Source organism: Haliotis cracherodii, unplaced genomic scaffold (genome assembly GCF_022045235.1).
Source record: "Haliotis cracherodii isolate W230 unplaced genomic scaffold, xgHalCrac1.p SCAF_8, whole genome shotgun sequence".
In the NCBI taxonomy this organism is placed as follows: Eukaryota; Metazoa; Mollusca; class Gastropoda; order Lepetellida; family Haliotidae; genus Haliotis; species Haliotis cracherodii.
Window position 1 is genome coordinate 24,390,650 of NW_027266341.1, and position 17,728 is coordinate 24,408,377.

Consider the following 17,728-nt stretch of genomic DNA (forward strand, 5'->3'; position numbering starts at 1 on the left):
GTTACATCTATCAACAAAATGAAATACAGTTTTGGAAATAATAAGGAAATGTAGGTATCTATGTGGGTAGTATCGGTAATGGTGACGAACCTTTGATAAGTCACTTGCTTGGTAATTGTGCGATTTTCGTTTACACTCTTTTGACTTGCAACACAAAAATATTTCTCCTGAGCATTGCTTATTTTATCATGTTTATATTTTTACAGTCAAAATGTGCAAAATTTTCATTTAGGAAATTTATTAAAAGCCTGAATATTCATTTTTTTCAAATTGACTGGAAAATATGTCCATCTGTATTATTTTGATAACGAATTCCAAACATTTTTATGTTTAAAAGTGTATTTGGTCTGTTGAGGCCGTTTGTATATTGGTGGCAGCCATTTGAACGTGATAGGGGTCCAAAATGGACACAAAACGAGTACTGATCAGTGATCAAGTTATTTTCACTTTAGAGAAAAGTACTCCCCAACAAATTCATGACCGCATGTCACAAGTATATGAGGATAATTGCCCAAGCTATTTCACTGTTAAATGTTGGGAAGCTATGTTTAAGGTTGGGAGAACAAGTCTTGATGATAACCCTAGGTCTGGACGTCCCATCAATGAAGGTTCAATCAAGGAGATGGAAAAACGTATACCGTCAGATAGACGTATTACTACCATTGCTGAACTTGAGGAAGACACAGGTCTGATCCATGGATCCATTGAAACTATTATTCATGAACATTTACAGATGAATAAGATATTTGCTCGTTGGGTGCGAAGGTTTCTAAATTCTGGCCTTAGGGGAAAAGGGACTGACATTGCCATAGAAAATTTAGAGCTAATTGAGGAGGATTTCGTCAATTCAAAAAGAGATTAGTTACGGGTGATGAAACATGGATCTACCACTGTCATCCCGAGTCAAAATGGCAATCCATGGAATGGCACCATTCCACTTCTCCGGCACCAAAGATATCCAAGTCTTCAAGATCAGTGAAGAAAGTTATGGCCACCGTATTCTGGGATGCAAAGTAGAAAGTCAAAAGACGATTACCGGTGCCTACTATGCTGATTTGCTTCATCGCCTTAGAGCTTCTATCAAAGAAAAGTGACGAGGAATGAGGGCTGCTGTGCGACAATGAGGGTTCGAAAAGATTCCTCACCCTCCATACTCGCCAGACCGGGCACCAAGTGATTTCACCCGCGCTTCCTAAACTGAAAGAACACCTTCGTGTAGACTAACATATAGTCTCTGAAATGAACATATCGTACAGAAAAAAACAGTTGTTCAGTTATCTTAATAAAAATCTAATAAAAAGGGAGCCCAGTGATTCTCTTCATTTTCAGATACTGCAGTAATCTAGACTTGCCAAACATTATAGACTTGCATGGGCTGTAGTTGATATAAATGTAACAGGGTCTGTAAGACAGACTAACCTTCGTGCTATGACGACAATGATGACCTCAAAGCTGCCATGGATGTTTGTTTTGTTTATATTGTGGCTTTAGAAAACTTCTCCCTGACTGGAATTGAAATGCTTCACTATCGATGTGAGAAGTGTATTGGAAAGCAGGGATATAGTGTTGAAAAATAAAATTAAAAACACTTCCACAATTATCGGCTTTGTTTGTTAGGCTTAGAACCTTTTTATTAGCCGTCGTTGAAAAACAAAATAATAATAATATAGTAATCCGCTCCAACTAGCACTTACCGAATTAACCTCTTGTCCTTCTCGGCTTGAATATATACTTACCGAAGTATTTGTTTAGAATTATGGATCCTTCAAAAAAAATAAAAATACTAATACTTACCGTAGTTGTTATTTAATACTTTACAAAAGGAAACACTCAGAAACATACACGAAACTTGCAACCAATGGAAATGTGTATTTCATCTGTGAAGTGACGCACATGTTGTGAACAAAAATGTTCTTGAGGAAAGTTACAGAATCGGACAGTAATTATTATCATTCAATTTTAATATTGTTGTTGAGGAAAGACACGGATAGGAATTATTAAATCAATTTCAATATAAATAATATGTCTACGAATTCACTCCAGCTTGTCTAAGAATTCACCGTACATTGTGTCCACGGGTTGGGAGTGGCTACGAATATGGCTCTAGTTTAGGAATGTGCTTGAACATTGAGTAATTATATAAGTAAGTAAAGCACGTGTGTACATCATATTGTATAAAACAATTACTCTGTAGTTTTGGTTATACATTCAAGAGGGTGTCTACCGAGCTCACCATACACAAATAAAGCTGGTGTTGATTGCCTGCTGTCAAAAAACACGACCACAGATGGATTTCTCACCCCAGACTTCACAGACATACAACAAAAACGGTTGTTACATTTCAGTTAAATCTATAAACATTACTTTTTTCTGAACAGCCTCATTATTAAAGGATACATTACATATCAAAACTGTAGAAAAAAATCTACTGTTATATTTGGGATAACACTTTCTCAGTAAAGAACAGATTCCACAACAGTACGTTTTTAGGGTGAAGTCCCATCCGGTATTCGAACCCACACTGCCAGAGTGAGGCACCTAATCCACAGCTCACAAAGTCAGCGATCTAACCCACTCAGCCACCGAGGCTTCCACAAAAATGATGGGACTTGGATTGGACCCCCCCCCCCCCCCCCCCCCTCCCAAAAAAACCCACTAGAATCTATGCTCTGCTATGATCTGTTCTGTTCTGTTATGCTCTGCTCTGCTCTGTTCTGTTCTGTTCTGTTCTGCTATGCTATGCTATGCTATGCTATGCTATGCTATGCTATGCTATGCTATGCTATGCTATGCTATGCTATGCTATGCTATGCTATAAACGCCGAGTGGGAGTTGTTTATCGTAAAATAAAACACTGCAGGGAGAATAAACCACGAGGGGCGCAGTTATCATTCTCAACTCCCCGTGGAGTTTACGACGCAAGCTGTCTACGGGCGCTAGGGGGTTTTACAGCCACCTCACATGTCGGGGACCCATTCCTTGCTGGGTGAACAGAGGCACATTTTAAGTCACTCGCCCAGGATGACGTACAGCACAAGCTTGGACAATTGTGTTTCGGATGCATGTACATATTCGTGTTTCCACCATCTGGTCATCTACCATCGGACGAGTGGGTTCTTTTGAGTGCACAGGGTGTATGTACTGTACACTGGGGTTAGTGGCATCACTGCCAAGACCTGTATATCCCAAATATAACATTTATTAATTTGACCGCTTTTTAAATGGCACTGTGTATTCGTATATAAACATTACGAATGGAAGAAAGATTACACGTGGAATGCATAATACACATAGTATGCATATGTTCACATGCACTTCTAGAAAACAGATGACGTCAATTTTTAAGTGTGCAAATGACAAATATAAATTCGTCCTATAAATAATTGGATCATATGGATAACATAATTACATAATTATATTTTCGCAAAACTTGAACCAGGGTACTTTTGATAATAAAAATAAAAAACAGCATTAATATCGTATTAGTCGTTAGAGCTTTGACGGGCTTAAAATAAAGATATCAGTATGAAAATCATCAGAAACCCTCAGCAAGTCTATGCCTGAGTCGTCGTCGCACTTGTGGAATTCCCCGTATGACGTCACATCATGGCGCCGACAGAGGTGAGTTGCTCGTGACTTGATTGCCTTGAATGATTAGGCTTTCTCGCTATAGGTTGAAACTAATGATAAACGAAATGATATGGGTAAATAATACACCTGCTCTTTAAAGATCCCCTACGATTTGTCCTTTTTGCTTTATTTCTGTGCACATATGGGTAAACTGGATACCCGGACAAAGCCCCCAGTTTTCGCGCACCTGCGCTACCCTTGGGTGGTGTTGCCAATAACCTCAGAAGCATAACCTGATTAGTCCAGTTTGTAAATAATACATGAGTCAGACAACTGAGGCGGTGATATATAAAATGAAACAAAAATGTGTCTCTAATGTACAACAATTTTATTGATCTAGATGTACTCCTTTTCCAGGACCATAAAGCTAAAGTCGAGCAGGCATGCCAGGCCGCAGAAGAGTTCTCCAAACTCTACTATGAACACTTTGACAAGAAAAGACACGTGAGTTTTAGACACACTTTACAATTAGCCCGAATGTGTAGTACCAAGGGAAGCATTGAAGATGTATTCTTGGATATGTATACATTGCTGCTCAATCCTTTTAATTATATATATATTTTTAGGGGGGATACAGGCTAAAGTATTCTGATGTAAAATTGGCTAACAAATAAAAAATATTGGTCTTACAAATCAAAGCCATGGCTTAGCCCACTATAGGAGTCGCTAGCAGTGCTGAAGTGATGACTCAGCGTTTAAAGAAACTACTGCACACTTTCAAAATTATTTACTGTCTACAAATGCTTATTTTTAGTCCAAAAGTGGGTGCAATATGTTCGCCGGTGTGACTGGCAACAAAATACTACAAATTACGTCATAGGGTATGATCAGGTGTTTGAAAAGTTTGTGTTAATCTCACAACACTAAATGTTGAACAGAGTTGCATGTAGAGTAACTGCAAACTATTTTGCCTTTCTTATTACAAAAATCACCTCAGGGCTGTTGGACTTATCATCTTGTGCATGTTCCCGTTCATTAATATGTTTTTATTTTCTAGTGAGTAGATACATATTCAAAAGTTTGAGTCACATTTGTTGCACTGCTCCCCAACACATATTGTGCTCTTCATGTTGAATCGTGGTGAATAAGAGGACATTCATGAATTAATACCATTTATATTACCTGGTACGCAGTTTAATTTTCCTAACCATTTGGTTGAAATGAAACAAAATATATATTTATTACGAATAGCCTAAAAATATGGTTACTTGGGTAAAAAGTAATGAAAGAAACTTCAAGTTTTTCAACAAGTCCAAGAGTCACTTCCCTTTAATTTGTTCTTAAAGTTTTACCTCTACAGAATGTTTGGGAAACACTAATAGTACAATCTGCTTTGGGAGCTTATAATTCAGGATTAGGCAAGATCAACATATTGTCTTGTTTTTGGACATGATTACCTTAAATTTGAAATGTAAAAAATAAGATTTTAAATAAAATTTCTGTTTTGTTTTTTTTATTGAAAATCTGCCGGAAATAAAACTCACATCAACACTTTGAGCAATTTTGGTTTCTTTTATTTTGCTTCCTGCTTTTGACCAAATGATGGTTTTGTTACCAAAAAGTAAGAAATTAAATTGATCTGGCCTTAAATTTTAAACATAAGTTCCATACTTGCTTGAGGGTATTTAAATCTGTGAATTCAAGTTGGACATTGCCTTATTTGAGGTATTTTGCATCTTCCAACAGGGTTGACTCTACTTAGGAGGGATGGAAGACAAAATTGAGGCACTGACTCCATCTGGCGTCCCCACACAGTATATAAGAAGTTGTTATCCATAAAATTGTGTGTATCTTGGCAACTGTTGTCTTGGAAACACCAGTGGTTGTCGACCGATCAAAAATGGACAATTCCCTAAAATTCTATAGAGCACTGATTGAAAATGACATGAACATGGTAGAACATTTGGTGAAAAATCAAGACGTGCACATTGATATGATTTTCATGGATGGTTTTACCTACGTTCAGCCCACATTCCAAGGTTGGGGAGCATTGCATATAGTGACCAGACGAGGACTGTCAGACTCGCTTCAATTACTCGTCTCATTAGGGGCTGATGTTTTCCTTAGCAACAAAGATGGTGACACAGCTCTTCACATCGCTAGCAGATACGGCCATGTGCAGTGTGTGGAGTTTCTGCTGGAATGTGACATTAGACTAAAAGATTATGTGAATAATCAAGGCCTAACACCACTAATCAGGGCTGTTTTCAAATTTGAGCATGCATTCAAAGGTCAATACAGGAAGACGGTGAAAGCGCTTCTTACTGCGGGATGTGACACAAATATCTGTTCATTGTCAAAAGTCACACCTCTCCATCTTGCTGCTGGACGCGGGGATGCCTACTTGTCGAAGATGTTGATTGACGGAGGAGCAGATGTCAACGCTATCTGCAGCCAAGGTTCTAGTCCTCTCCTCAAGGCCCTGTATGCTTTACGTGTGAATTTAGAGTGCGTCAAAGTCCTCCTTCAAGCAAAAGCAGACGTCAACATTGCTACCATATCTGGCCGCACCGTTCTTCACTTAGCCATTTCAAAATGTGATGAAGAATGCGTTGAAGCGATTCTCAAAGCGGGAGCTGACCCAAATGCTCAAGATAATTATGGCAAGACTCCCCTATGGATTGCAGTGCAGGAAAACAACATCAGGTTTGTCCCAATTGTTGCTCGATACGGAGGACACATCGACTACAGCCTTGCTCCCCAGAACCTGTCACTTCTGTCTCTCGCCATAACTTGCCAGTCAACAAACATGGTAAAGCTTCTCCTTGACCTTGGGGCTTCGGTTGACACAGAAACCATCATGCAGGCGTCTCCTTTGTCCCTTGGCATAGAAACTCTCAACATTCCTATCATTAAAGCTTTATTACGTCGCAACTGTCGTCTTAATGTGGTTGGAAATGCTCGCCATACTCTTATTCCACAGTCGCCAATACAGATTGCATTTGAACTTGGTAACCTTGAAATCATCCGTCTGCTCATGAGAGCTGGGTGCAAGGTCAAGGCTGTCTGGCTCACATCACAGAAACTTCCACTAGTTATGATGAACAATCAAAGTTTGTTGCAGTGGGTAGAAAGCTACTTCTATTCCGTGCCTTCCTTGATGCATTTGACAAGAGTCTGTATACGAGAGATCCTCGGACCAGATATTCAGCCCAAACTTCAGCAGTTATCACAGCAAGAACTGTTGCCAAGGAGAGTTTTAGACTATCTCTTACTAGAAGACCTTTTAGAAGACACTTTCTGAGAAATGTTAGAACTGTTTGGGGTTCAGTATACAGTACAATGATTGTGAAAAACCTGTTCATGTCGATCAGATTTTCTTAAAATGTAAAATGTCTTTTTGCAATATATACTTATCAGATACATTGTGGAAGGAGTTATGTAAGAATCATCATGATCATATATTTGTTTAGGCCACAAGAAATTTCTTAATTTTTTTCAATGATTTTCTAATCAGATACAGATGACTCTATTAACATGATTAAGATGCTTAATTACCTCACTTACCTAAACAGGGTGGTAGGGTAGCCTATTGGTTAAAGTGTTGGCTTGTAATGCCAAAGAGGTGGGTTGGATTCCCCACTTGGGTACAATGAGTGAAGTCCATTTTCCGGTGCTCCCTGCCATGATATTGCTGGAATATTGCTAAAAGCGGCGTTAAACCATTCTCACTCCTTGCCAAAACGTATAAAATGAAAAAAATGTTTCAGGTCCAACATTCACTAAGGATTTAAGAATTATCTTAAGATAACATAAGCTCTAACATCAAATATGTAATTATTTATTGTCCTCCATTTGATGATATATTAAGGGGAAAGTGTAGACATCATCAGGGTTTTTCTTACATGAAACAAAATGCAGTTTTATGGTTCGCTTATATTATTGTTTGAAAGTATGGTCTCCATTTTTGTCTTCTCCATGGTGATCTTGGAAAATGAAATGACTAACTTTAGAGCTGTTCCTTTGAACAGCAAGGCACCAATCAGTGAACATGTTCGAAACAGATGCCTTCACAGTCTCACACACCAATACCTATCAGGCAGAGCATATTTTTGAAAGGCCTAATAATGTCATATAATTCTAAATTGGCACCAATAACGTCTTATTCTAAGGGACATCAGCCATGGTGTGTTGTCATGGAAACAATGTCTGTAGGAGTGAAAAATATGAATAGATTTAGCACAAATCAGTTTGTTAATTTCGATATGTTTTGTTTTCTTAGCCATGATATTACTTCAAGAAGACATCTTGAAATGTACAAGAAAAATAATTCATTTCAGTGTGAATTTGCAATTCAACATATTTCAAGAGTTTTTTAAAACATAACCACTAAATAGTCTCTAAAATGTCACGTCCTACTTTGGTGGTAATAAATCCAAAAGTCAAATTGTGTATTTGGAGGGGCCAAATGTAGATTTATATGAAAGTGAACTGCATAATTTGATGAACATGATGAAAGGGTATGATGTATTTGTCTCCTTCAATTAACATGAGAAGTCCCAGAGTGACCCCGTCTGTGTTCCAGTTATTAAATATTATTGTGGTGTGGTTTTCGTAGATTATATTCAGCTATAATGTTATAGTGTTGTTATTTTCAGGCATGTGATATTTCCATCGAAAGTGGGAATTCCATATTACTAATCTCCCCCTAGACATGCGATCCACCCCCACCCCCCACCCCACCATGGCATTTCAGTTCTTGTGTCATTCTTCAGTTAGATGCCTTTATATTTAACTTCTCTATGTCTTTGTAATATATTAAATCATTTTAACTATTTCTTCTTACATGCGATTATCAATGTTAAACCCAGTTACCTCCCTTTAGCCTACCTTTTGCTCAAGATTATTGTGGGCAATCTCATCACAATCAAACACCTCTCCAGCAAGGTCTGACAAACCCGCATACTTTGATTGTTCAATCAGGATTGGGTCCTTGTGCTAATCAGATTTCCACTTTCTGCACAATTTCTTACCAGTTGCATCCCTTGGACATGCCATATACCCTATGCTCCTGGGTTTGAATCCTGGTTATCCCCAATTATGTCAGCACCATACAGATGCTCATGGGTTCCACCGAAGTGGTAAACGTCAGAGACCTGCATCACTTCGGGCTTTCCTCCCACATTAAGCTGACCTGCTGTGATGTAACTGGAATATTTTTCAAATGCGGATTTAAGGCCAACTCACTCCCTCTTATTGAAAATTTAAACCCGGGAATTGTTTTTTTGCAACAGGATTGGGTAGTCAGGCTTGCTGACTTGGTTGATGCATGTCATCGTATCCCAATTGCGTAGATCAATGCTCTTGATGTCAATCAATGGATTGTCTGGTCCAGACTCGATTACTTACAGACTGACATCATATCGCTGTAATATTGCTGAATGCAGCATTTAACGACAAAAATTAACTAAAGTCCCCATGCTTAAAGTCTTTCTTATCGGCTGATTGCCTTCCTATGGAGAGTTTGTCAGACCTTGACCGGGAGGCATTGGACAAGAGTGAAAGATGATAAGATTTTGATTGCAATGTAGACTTTTCATGGTCGACTGTAACAGTATAACAAATTGTTCATGTAATGATGTGTTCACACATATTGACAGTAGCCCAGACATTTTGGGTGCCAGAATTTGATGCTGCGCCTGTTTCCATGTCAGCACCATACCCGTGCTCGTGGGTTTCACCGAAGTGTTAAACGTCCAAGAACTGCATCGCTTCGGGCTTTCCTCCCACATTAAGCTGACATGCCGTGATATAACTGGAATACTGTTCAAAGCAGTGTTGAACCCAACTCACTCACTTGCTCACTCACAAGTATCCATGTGATCTGGGGCGGTCGGGTAGCCTAGTGGTTAAAGCGTTCGCTCGTCACGCCGAAGACCCGGGTTTGATTCCCGACATGGGTACAATGTGTGAAGCCCATTTCTGGTGTCCCCCGCCGTGATATTGCTGGAATATTGCTAAAAGCGGCGTAAAACCATGCTCGCTCGCTCGCTCCATGTGATCTGTATGTCTACTGTTCTGAACGTGACCCTAATGTTAGAAGTCAAAGATTTAGGTGGTCCCTCGATTCCAATACCACAGGCGAAGACCTGTATAATATTTTGAACATTTATATTTACAGTAAACTACAGTTATAACGAACTCAAAGATACCACTAATTTTTGTTCATTACATCCGCAAGTACATAGTTTTCTTTATTAATAATTTTATTATATCAACCAGTTATGTTGATAAAGTGATTACTTTTTAAACAGTTGTTTAAAGTTACCATGTATATCAAAGAAACAATAACATGTTCAATATTATTCAGGCATGAATAATGAGGATGAAAAGGAATATTAATCATGTTAATTGGAATAATTGGAGTTGTTACCTAACTGAAGTGAATGGTAATGGGGTTCGATTTCACATATCTAGCAACATGCTTGTAATCATCCAGGTTACTGCCAATGCTATAGTGCTTGGCCACTGGGAGACTGCTGCATTTAAACATGTATACACCCCACCCCACCCTACACACACACACACACACACACACACCACCTCTCCGACACAGTATACTGTTACCAAACCTACCAGTCCTTGTTTTACCCTCTTAATCCTAGTGCAGCCAGGAAGGGAAACATCAAGCACCATCTTTTCAACTCTTTTGGTATGATGCGGTTGGGGATTGAACCCCTGACTTTCCGCTCTCCAGGCAGACGCTCTATATCCACTTGATGATAGAAATGGTCCCTTCCTGGTAGTCTTTGTGATAGTTACATAATCAATAACTGTTAATGGTATTAGTTATTTTGGTGATGGTGCTCTATACACAATTATTGTACATTAAGATATATTGTTTACAGTTTTGCCTTATTGGAATTTTACCGGACACCTTCCACCATTTTGCTAAGGATGTGCATAAGCTTCTAGCTTTGTAACGGTTTCAAAGTTTTTCAGGCACCATGTTTAGCCACCTCACTACATTTTGGGGGACTTTCCCCTCCAAAACAGCTTGAAGTAAATGCTTTTGTAAGTAAATGTAATTTTCAGTCACCAAAGTTAATGAAAATTGCTTTGTGTTTCTTGAACTCTAGCCCTGAAGATTTTCTCGGCAGCCATTTTTCGCCACCTCTCTAAAGTAACTGGGTTTTTTCGTCCTACACAATGGTTTGAACACATGTGGAAATAACTGCTTTTTGATCGAAAGTAATTTGTGAACATGGTGAAGGCTTTGTATATTCTGGAGTCATGTGCATACAGATATTTTGTTATATTCTACTCAAAAGAAGTTAAGGATCCCCAATTCTTTCATATTACTTCTGGTAATCAGTCATACAGATTAACTATACATGTAGTAATATATGTGTGTGGCTTCTTGTACTTGTCTGGACTTGTCGGTTTTATAGTACTGGCCCATTGAGATACCAGTTTAACATGAATACCCTACTCAGACACATTACTGAATCTGAGCTTGCTAGGCCTTTCTTCCCTTAGTGTTGAGCGCCAGGCAGGGTAACAACAAGTACCATGTAGGTATGATGCTGCCAGGGGATCAGACCACCAACCTGCTATTGAGGCAGACGCAATAATGCTGAATTTTTGCTGATTCATGTAAGAATCAAACTCCCTTAGTGTTGAGTGCCAGGCAGGGTAACAACAAGTATCAAGTTGGTATGATGCCGCCAGGGGATCAGACCACCAACCTTCTGCTCTCGAGGCAGACGCAATAACGCTGAATTTTTGCTGATTCATGTAAGAATCGAACTGAGGGGACCTTGACAAGAATATGCCAGTGTGTACCTGCTTGCTTATCAATTTAAATTTTGTGTGTGACAGTGAGCCTACATTGCTGATTTTTATTGTTATAATATTCATAAGTGTGATTCAGTTTGGATGGAACTTGTTTAATGGTTGGTTTATTCTTCTGTCTTTGTTTGTGCATAATAGAACAGGGGCATTTTGAGTGTGACTATACAAAGTCAGGTCCAAACCTGGAGGTGAGCTGGAGGTGTTACAGATTTTTATAATGGGGCCTTTACACAGGATGGCGACCTCTGTGCCTCCCGTGTGCGACCATAACATTTGCCAGGTTGTCGTTGGAGGCCCAAAGGAGACAGATTGGTTGCCTAGGTAGTTCCAAGATGCCACACAGGAGGTTCAGACATCGCCATGGATGCCATGGTCGCCTTGAATTTTTGAACATGTTCAAAACAATCGCACAAAGGTCGCCGAGGAGGTTGGTTGCTCAAAGGAGGCAGAAGGGAGGCACAAGCATTTTCCTTTGTTGCAGAATGAAGGCACAGTGGTCGCCAGGTAACAGATGCCTTCTGGTGAAATATTTTCCCGTCAATCTGGGTGATGCTTCTGCCTCCCCTGTGCCTCCTTTGGGCGACCAACAGCGTGCATTGAATGATGACTGTGGCCAACACCGTGCCTCCATTCGGCGACCACCCTTGAGACACCATGGCAATGCTTCTGCCACTTTTCTGCCTCCTTTGAGCTACCTGTAGTGCCTCCTCAGCCTGCCTATATAAAAAGAGGGTTTGTACCTGCAGTGTTTCATTGTGGTTGCAGACGCTGAACAACTCGAGCAATTTCATAGAAACATGATTTTCTGGATTTAGGCGACCATTGAGCGTCCTGGCCAGTTTTTGATCGCTCAAAGGAGGCACAAAGGTCACAGCCCTGTGTAAAGGGGCCTTAGGTGAAAACTTTGGTGGGTAGGCAGAAAAACGAAACTAAACTAAAATCCATTCTACTGTATTTTTTTAATCTCTTCAAACTTTGATTTAGATTCCCATATTTTAAATCAGTTAAATCTTGGACTTGTTTGGTTCTTATAAATATAAATATAAATATAAATATAAAATCTTGTAATCATGTATTATCGTTGGGGAAACAAATCTGTTTTAGACATATAAAAATACCTTGGACTTTTTTTTGTCAATGCAATATTTACCAGCGGCAGAATGAAAAAAACTTGTCATCCTGATTGATTAACTTCTTTGATAGGCATTTAGAAGTTGGAGTACTAAGTAAGGATAAGAATTTATGGATGAACAACTTCTTTATTACAATTAAGAGCAACGTTTCGGTGTAGGTTCTAACACCGTTATCAAGCAAGTGATTGATTGATTTATTTATCCTGAATTTTCGATTTTTAAGGTTGACAGATCGTAAAGCAGGCAAAATAAATGTTAAGCCCTATCATCCATCTGTTATGTTGGGATAAGAAAAGAAAATAAGATCCATCTCGGTATGGCTGCTGCCTTTTGTTTCCAAAGTTGGTTTTGTTTTTGTTCTTATTTATTGAATGTGAGCTGTGATCTGTGATCTGTTCTTGTTGATTTGTGGAAATTTTGTGATAAATTATTGAAAGGTGTGATGATATTTGTATGATAATAAACAATTCTCTTACAAATGTTCATGTTTCTTTGTTGCTTTTTCTGCAGTAATGTGATCAAGATTAGGATTCTGGAAAAGCTGCCGTCATGATCATGTTCAGTGAAAACGTAAATTGTTTCAGGTTGGGACCAGATCCCCAGAATTTCTATCCATGCCTCAGATTGCCAGGAGCCAGAACCCTGACCCCTTATATCACAAATGCCGCCCCCCTCCCCATGTTTTTACGTCAAGAAGGGTATCCTGGCCATACGTCTGAAACAAGGCCCATCATTTCACAGGTGATGCAGGCTTGACTAAGCTACTGCAATTCGCTGTGGACAGTTAACAGTTAAGGGGTGAAACGATACAGCAAGACCTCGATACGGTACGTGTCAAGATACATAGGTAATGATTTGATACATATTGCGATACACATATTTACATCAAATTGCATGGAAACTTCTTGACTATAAATATTTCGGAGCATGTTCTAAAGGAAAAGCTAGCTGTAGACACTTGTTCATAGCTGTTATTTTTAGTAGTGAGCTAATAACAACAGATTTTGTAATATTTGACTGGCAAAATTGTTTGGGGTCATTAAACGAGTAGTAAGTATTATATTTTAGCTAGTGTATCATCTTGTATCGATACAAAAGAAAATGTATCCTGTATCGTATCGTCACATGAAATCTTATGATGCACTGATGTATCGTTTCACCTCTAGGGCAGTTGCATGATTGCATCCCTTGTGTTTTGGTGCTAGATCTGTAATTGTAGGTTTGAATCTCATATTTGCCAAGATTATTTTTCTAGTTTTGTCAGCATCATACCCATGCTCTTGTGTTTCATCGAAGTGGAAGACGTCCGAGACCTGCATCACTTTGGACTTTCCTCCATATCGAGCTTACATGCCATGATTTGAGTTACTAGTAACCATGGTAACTAGAATATTCTTCAAAGTGGCTTTAATTAATATGGTTAAAATCAATAAGAATCCTCTTACTTGGAGTCCAAGTACCAGAATTTGCTTCATTAGTGGCACTGGACACCTGTGTTTACGGTAGCAACCAGACATATCCATTGCCAGGAATATTTCATGTCACAACACTTGGTGTGATGTCACAGTTCATGAGTTGACTTTTCCTCTTTATGTCAAACTGCAGTGTCCACTTAAGAGCCATTTAATTGCGCTATAAATATACTACTCAAAAGAAGTTGAAGAACACTAAGAATCTTAAGGCTGTGTGTTGCAATACCCACCAGCCATGATAGATTCATTATAGTCAAAATCGGGTGTTCTTAACTTCTTTTGAGTAAGGAAGAGAATATATGGATGTCAACTTCTTTATTATGAGGAACACAACGTTTCGGAGTATATGCTTACTCCTTCATCAGGTTATAGAATGAATGCCATGAGGCAGAGAGCATATATATGTACATGTAAGGACAACAAAATGAATAAGATAACAAAAGGTGGAAAATAACAAAGGAAGCCAAAAGATGATTGGCGCCGATAAGGTGATTAGCAATAGACAATAGAAGCCAACACTTAAGTAATCATAGTTAAGTAATAGGTAATGGACACTGGGCAAATAGGGGTGGGGGGTAATTAGCACTGATAGGTGACTACTTGTATGTATAACTGACTTGTAATGATGGAGTGGGGAAGAAGTCAGCTTCATGGACTTAGTGTACAGTAGTCAATCTTGTACACTCTGAATAATCTTGCTGGCTGGCAAAGATGCAAAATTAGCATCATGAAATTCAGGCAAGTGAATTTAAGTATGGTGCAAGTGACAAATTGTTTAGATCTTCATTGTGATAAAGGAGATTTATGAGAATTTTGCAGAATAAAGAAAATTAAGATTGTATTGTTATTCCATGTGGTCATTTGCAACATACATTTACCCAAATCCCAAATATGACCATCACCATCAACACCATTCCACTGCTTGTCGGTGGCACCAAAGAGGAAATGTCTAAGACCTGCATCACTTTCCTCACAATAACACGCGGAAACTGAAATATTCGACGTAATAAGCGCCCCCCTCTAATAAGCGCCCACAGCGATATTTGCAAATATATTGGCAAGTGAACAATCCCAGTTAGCACCCCTTCCGATTGATCAATGTACACAAGACTTATTTATTCGTGTATAATACGCACTCGTGTGTTATATGCACCCTTTATTAAGGGCAATTAAATTGTGGAAAAATATATCTGTCGTATATAAACAGACAGGCCACGAAATTTGTCTTTCAACTCTGTTTTTTTCTCTCACCAAAATAATATTCTAATAAGAGCCCCCTATTTCTAATTTTAAGAGCACTCTGGGCGCTTATTATGTCGAATACGGTACTCACTCACTCACTCACTCACTCACTCACTCACCATTTTGAATAGTATCTGGATCATTATCTGTTACAGCTGATACGCAAGCTGTACCTTGATACATCAACTGTGGTGTGGAACGGCAACGTCTGTAACGGCGGGGAAGCCATCAGCAATCACTTTGACGCCTTGCCAGCCTCCGAACACACCATCAACTCCCTCGACACACAGCCTCTTATTGGTAAGTAATGCCATATTTGGAAAATACTTCATACTCAGGATAACGTGTTTGGAGACTATGTACATATGGTGTATTTCATCAAGTAGTGAAAAAAGGTAACCCACAATTGCACATACAGTTATTTAAATTGCCTACTGACAAAGACTGAGAAAGAAGTACATTTCTATAAACTTTTGTGGTGATGCGGCCATCAAATGGCCTGTTTCAATCAGAGGCGGTTATTCTGATTTGATACCTCTGATTGACCAATCAGAATCGAGTCATTTCCAAATTCATGGTAGAATTGTCATGATCTGGACTCATAAACCAGTTTAAGCCAATCATTAATGCCTGATTTCTTCACCCATGGCTGGATAAGAAGTGTCAGATTTGAGAGCAGCTTTCCTTATGCAAACTGCACATGATCTTAAACTCCTTGACAAGTCTTTCAGGGCTGAAATATTATATGTACCAGGTATCATGATCACTTGTTCATGATTCAGTACGTATCATGATTTACTACTAAGGAATACAATGTGTCATTATTTCCTAATGTGGAGGTAAACAAAAACAAAACTTACTCTTGGCTAAGAATGATCACTTAAAATTATGTTTGGTTAGAGGAAATCAATCGGAAACAAATCCAAGAAAAAATATTTAGGGTGAAATGGTTATACTTCCTGTTTGTCCTAATTTGAATGAAATAAATCATTACGAATAGCCTGAAGGTATTCACTGAGAAGGAAAAAGACTGTCCTTACCCTAATTGTTTTTTCTTATTCAACGTTTGCGAAATTTATGGTTGGTGTTTCTGTTAAGCAAATAATTAAACAAAATTTGTTTGATCTCAGAGCCCCTGAACCCCAACGAGATGGCCATAGCGGTGTCAGTGTTCGGGACAGTGAAGTACCAGAACAACAAGAATAAGGCCTTCACACAGAACTTCACGCTGTCTTCACAAGGCACTGTTTGGAAGATTGTCAGCGATGTCCTCCGATTTCTCGAGAAGCCATGATCTGTTTCTGATGTTTTCATTCCCATGTGGACGATTTCAACTACAGAGAATGTGGACTTGACACTGAGACTGGAATATTTTTGATCTTTCTTTGTTATTATCAGTAGATGTTGAATAAAGTGCCCTGGGTCAATGAAACATTATGATACAATGTCTCAAAAATAGCGTTACCGTTATTATAGCTAAAATGGATGGAATTTGTTATCAAATAAAAAGAAACAACAATAACGATTTTGAAACATTTACTGCAATCAACACGAATGTTGCTGACCCACTTTTACAAATATGGAAACATCATAGAACAAACCAGATGACGTCACTATTGAACGTTACGTCACCTATCCCTATCCTATGACGTCACCTAACAACGGGCGTGCTAATGGCCCGTCGTCAAGTAATATGAGGGCATTATCAAGTTACAGTGGCCCGCTCATTTCTGATAACATGCGGGCGTTTTTATGATAATTCTATCCATTTTAGCTATAAAATGTCTCAACATGCTCTGTACAAACAGGCATGATGTACTACGATCTGCAGCCGCCTCGTCAAGATCTGTTGTAAGAAGTGCCTTAAGCAGGAGGCATTGTCTCTGTAGTACAGACATTGAGTTATCCAGAATTTCAGTCAAAGTACCCTTGGCAGGGAAATTTGAAAAACATTTTAGTGCTCAAGGTTCTTTACTGATCCTGTCCAGTAAATACAAGTCACCTTGACCTACCCATCACTTTAGTTATAACGAATTGGGAAAGTTCACTGACATTTGTGCATTGGGGCTGAATATCCATCTAGATAAATCTTTGTTTAGGTGCTGCTAGATTGATGTGACTTGAATATAAAATGTGGGTGTACAAGGAAAGAAAGTTGGCTTTGAGTGACTTGAATGAAACTTGCTGGGACTGGCAATGAGCCTGTGAGTGTAGTACTCCTTTAAGAGGAGATAGATGCATCTGTTCTAAGGAAGTTGACGTCACACAGTGGTTTCAAGAAAATAACAAATTTTTTAAAAAAATTTTCAGAACTTTTGTGAACAATATCTGAACATCTCACCTTTCATACTGTTTGTTCATAAAATTAATTTCATTGTTATCTTGAGGTGTGATTCACAGCTATCAGTTGGCATGGCAACATGAAAGGTATGAAAGTGACAATTATGTTTGTGAGGT

General features: G+C 38.8%; 2 protein-coding genes across 2 annotated transcripts; both read left to right on the forward strand.

Moving 5' to 3' along the window:
- The first annotated feature begins 3,584 nt into the window (after nucleotides 1–3,584).
- LOC139449738 (NTF2-related export protein 2-like) lies at nucleotides 3,585–16,718 on the forward strand. Its single transcript, XM_071231259.1, has 4 exons — nucleotides 3,585–3,621; nucleotides 3,988–4,074; nucleotides 15,427–15,571; nucleotides 16,402–16,718. The coding sequence occupies exons 1-4, from the start codon at nucleotides 3,607–3,609 to the stop codon at nucleotides 16,563–16,565; spliced, it is 411 nt and encodes a 136-aa protein (XP_071087360.1). The 5' UTR covers nucleotides 3,585–3,606; the 3' UTR covers nucleotides 16,566–16,718.
- On the forward strand, nucleotides 5,346–10,004 carry LOC139449737 (ankyrin repeat and protein kinase domain-containing protein 1-like). Its single transcript, XM_071231258.1, has one exon. The coding sequence runs from the start codon at nucleotides 5,471–5,473 to the stop codon at nucleotides 6,872–6,874; it is 1,404 nt and encodes a 467-aa protein (XP_071087359.1). The 5' UTR covers nucleotides 5,346–5,470; the 3' UTR covers nucleotides 6,875–10,004.
- Nucleotides 16,719–17,728: the final 1,010 nt, after the last annotated feature.

Coding starts and splice junctions, on each gene's coding strand:
- LOC139449738 (XM_071231259.1), top strand. Junction 4,075..15,426: donor ACTTTGACAAGAAAAGACAC/GTGAGTTTTAGA, acceptor TATCTGTTACAG/CTGATACGCAAGCTGTACCT. Junction 15,572..16,401: donor CGACACACAGCCTCTTATTG/GTAAGTAATGCC, acceptor GTTTGATCTCAG/AGCCCCTGAACCCCAACGAG.
- LOC139449737 (XM_071231258.1), top strand. CDS start 5,471: ATGGACAATTCCCTAAAATTCTATAGAGCACTGATTGAAAATGACATG.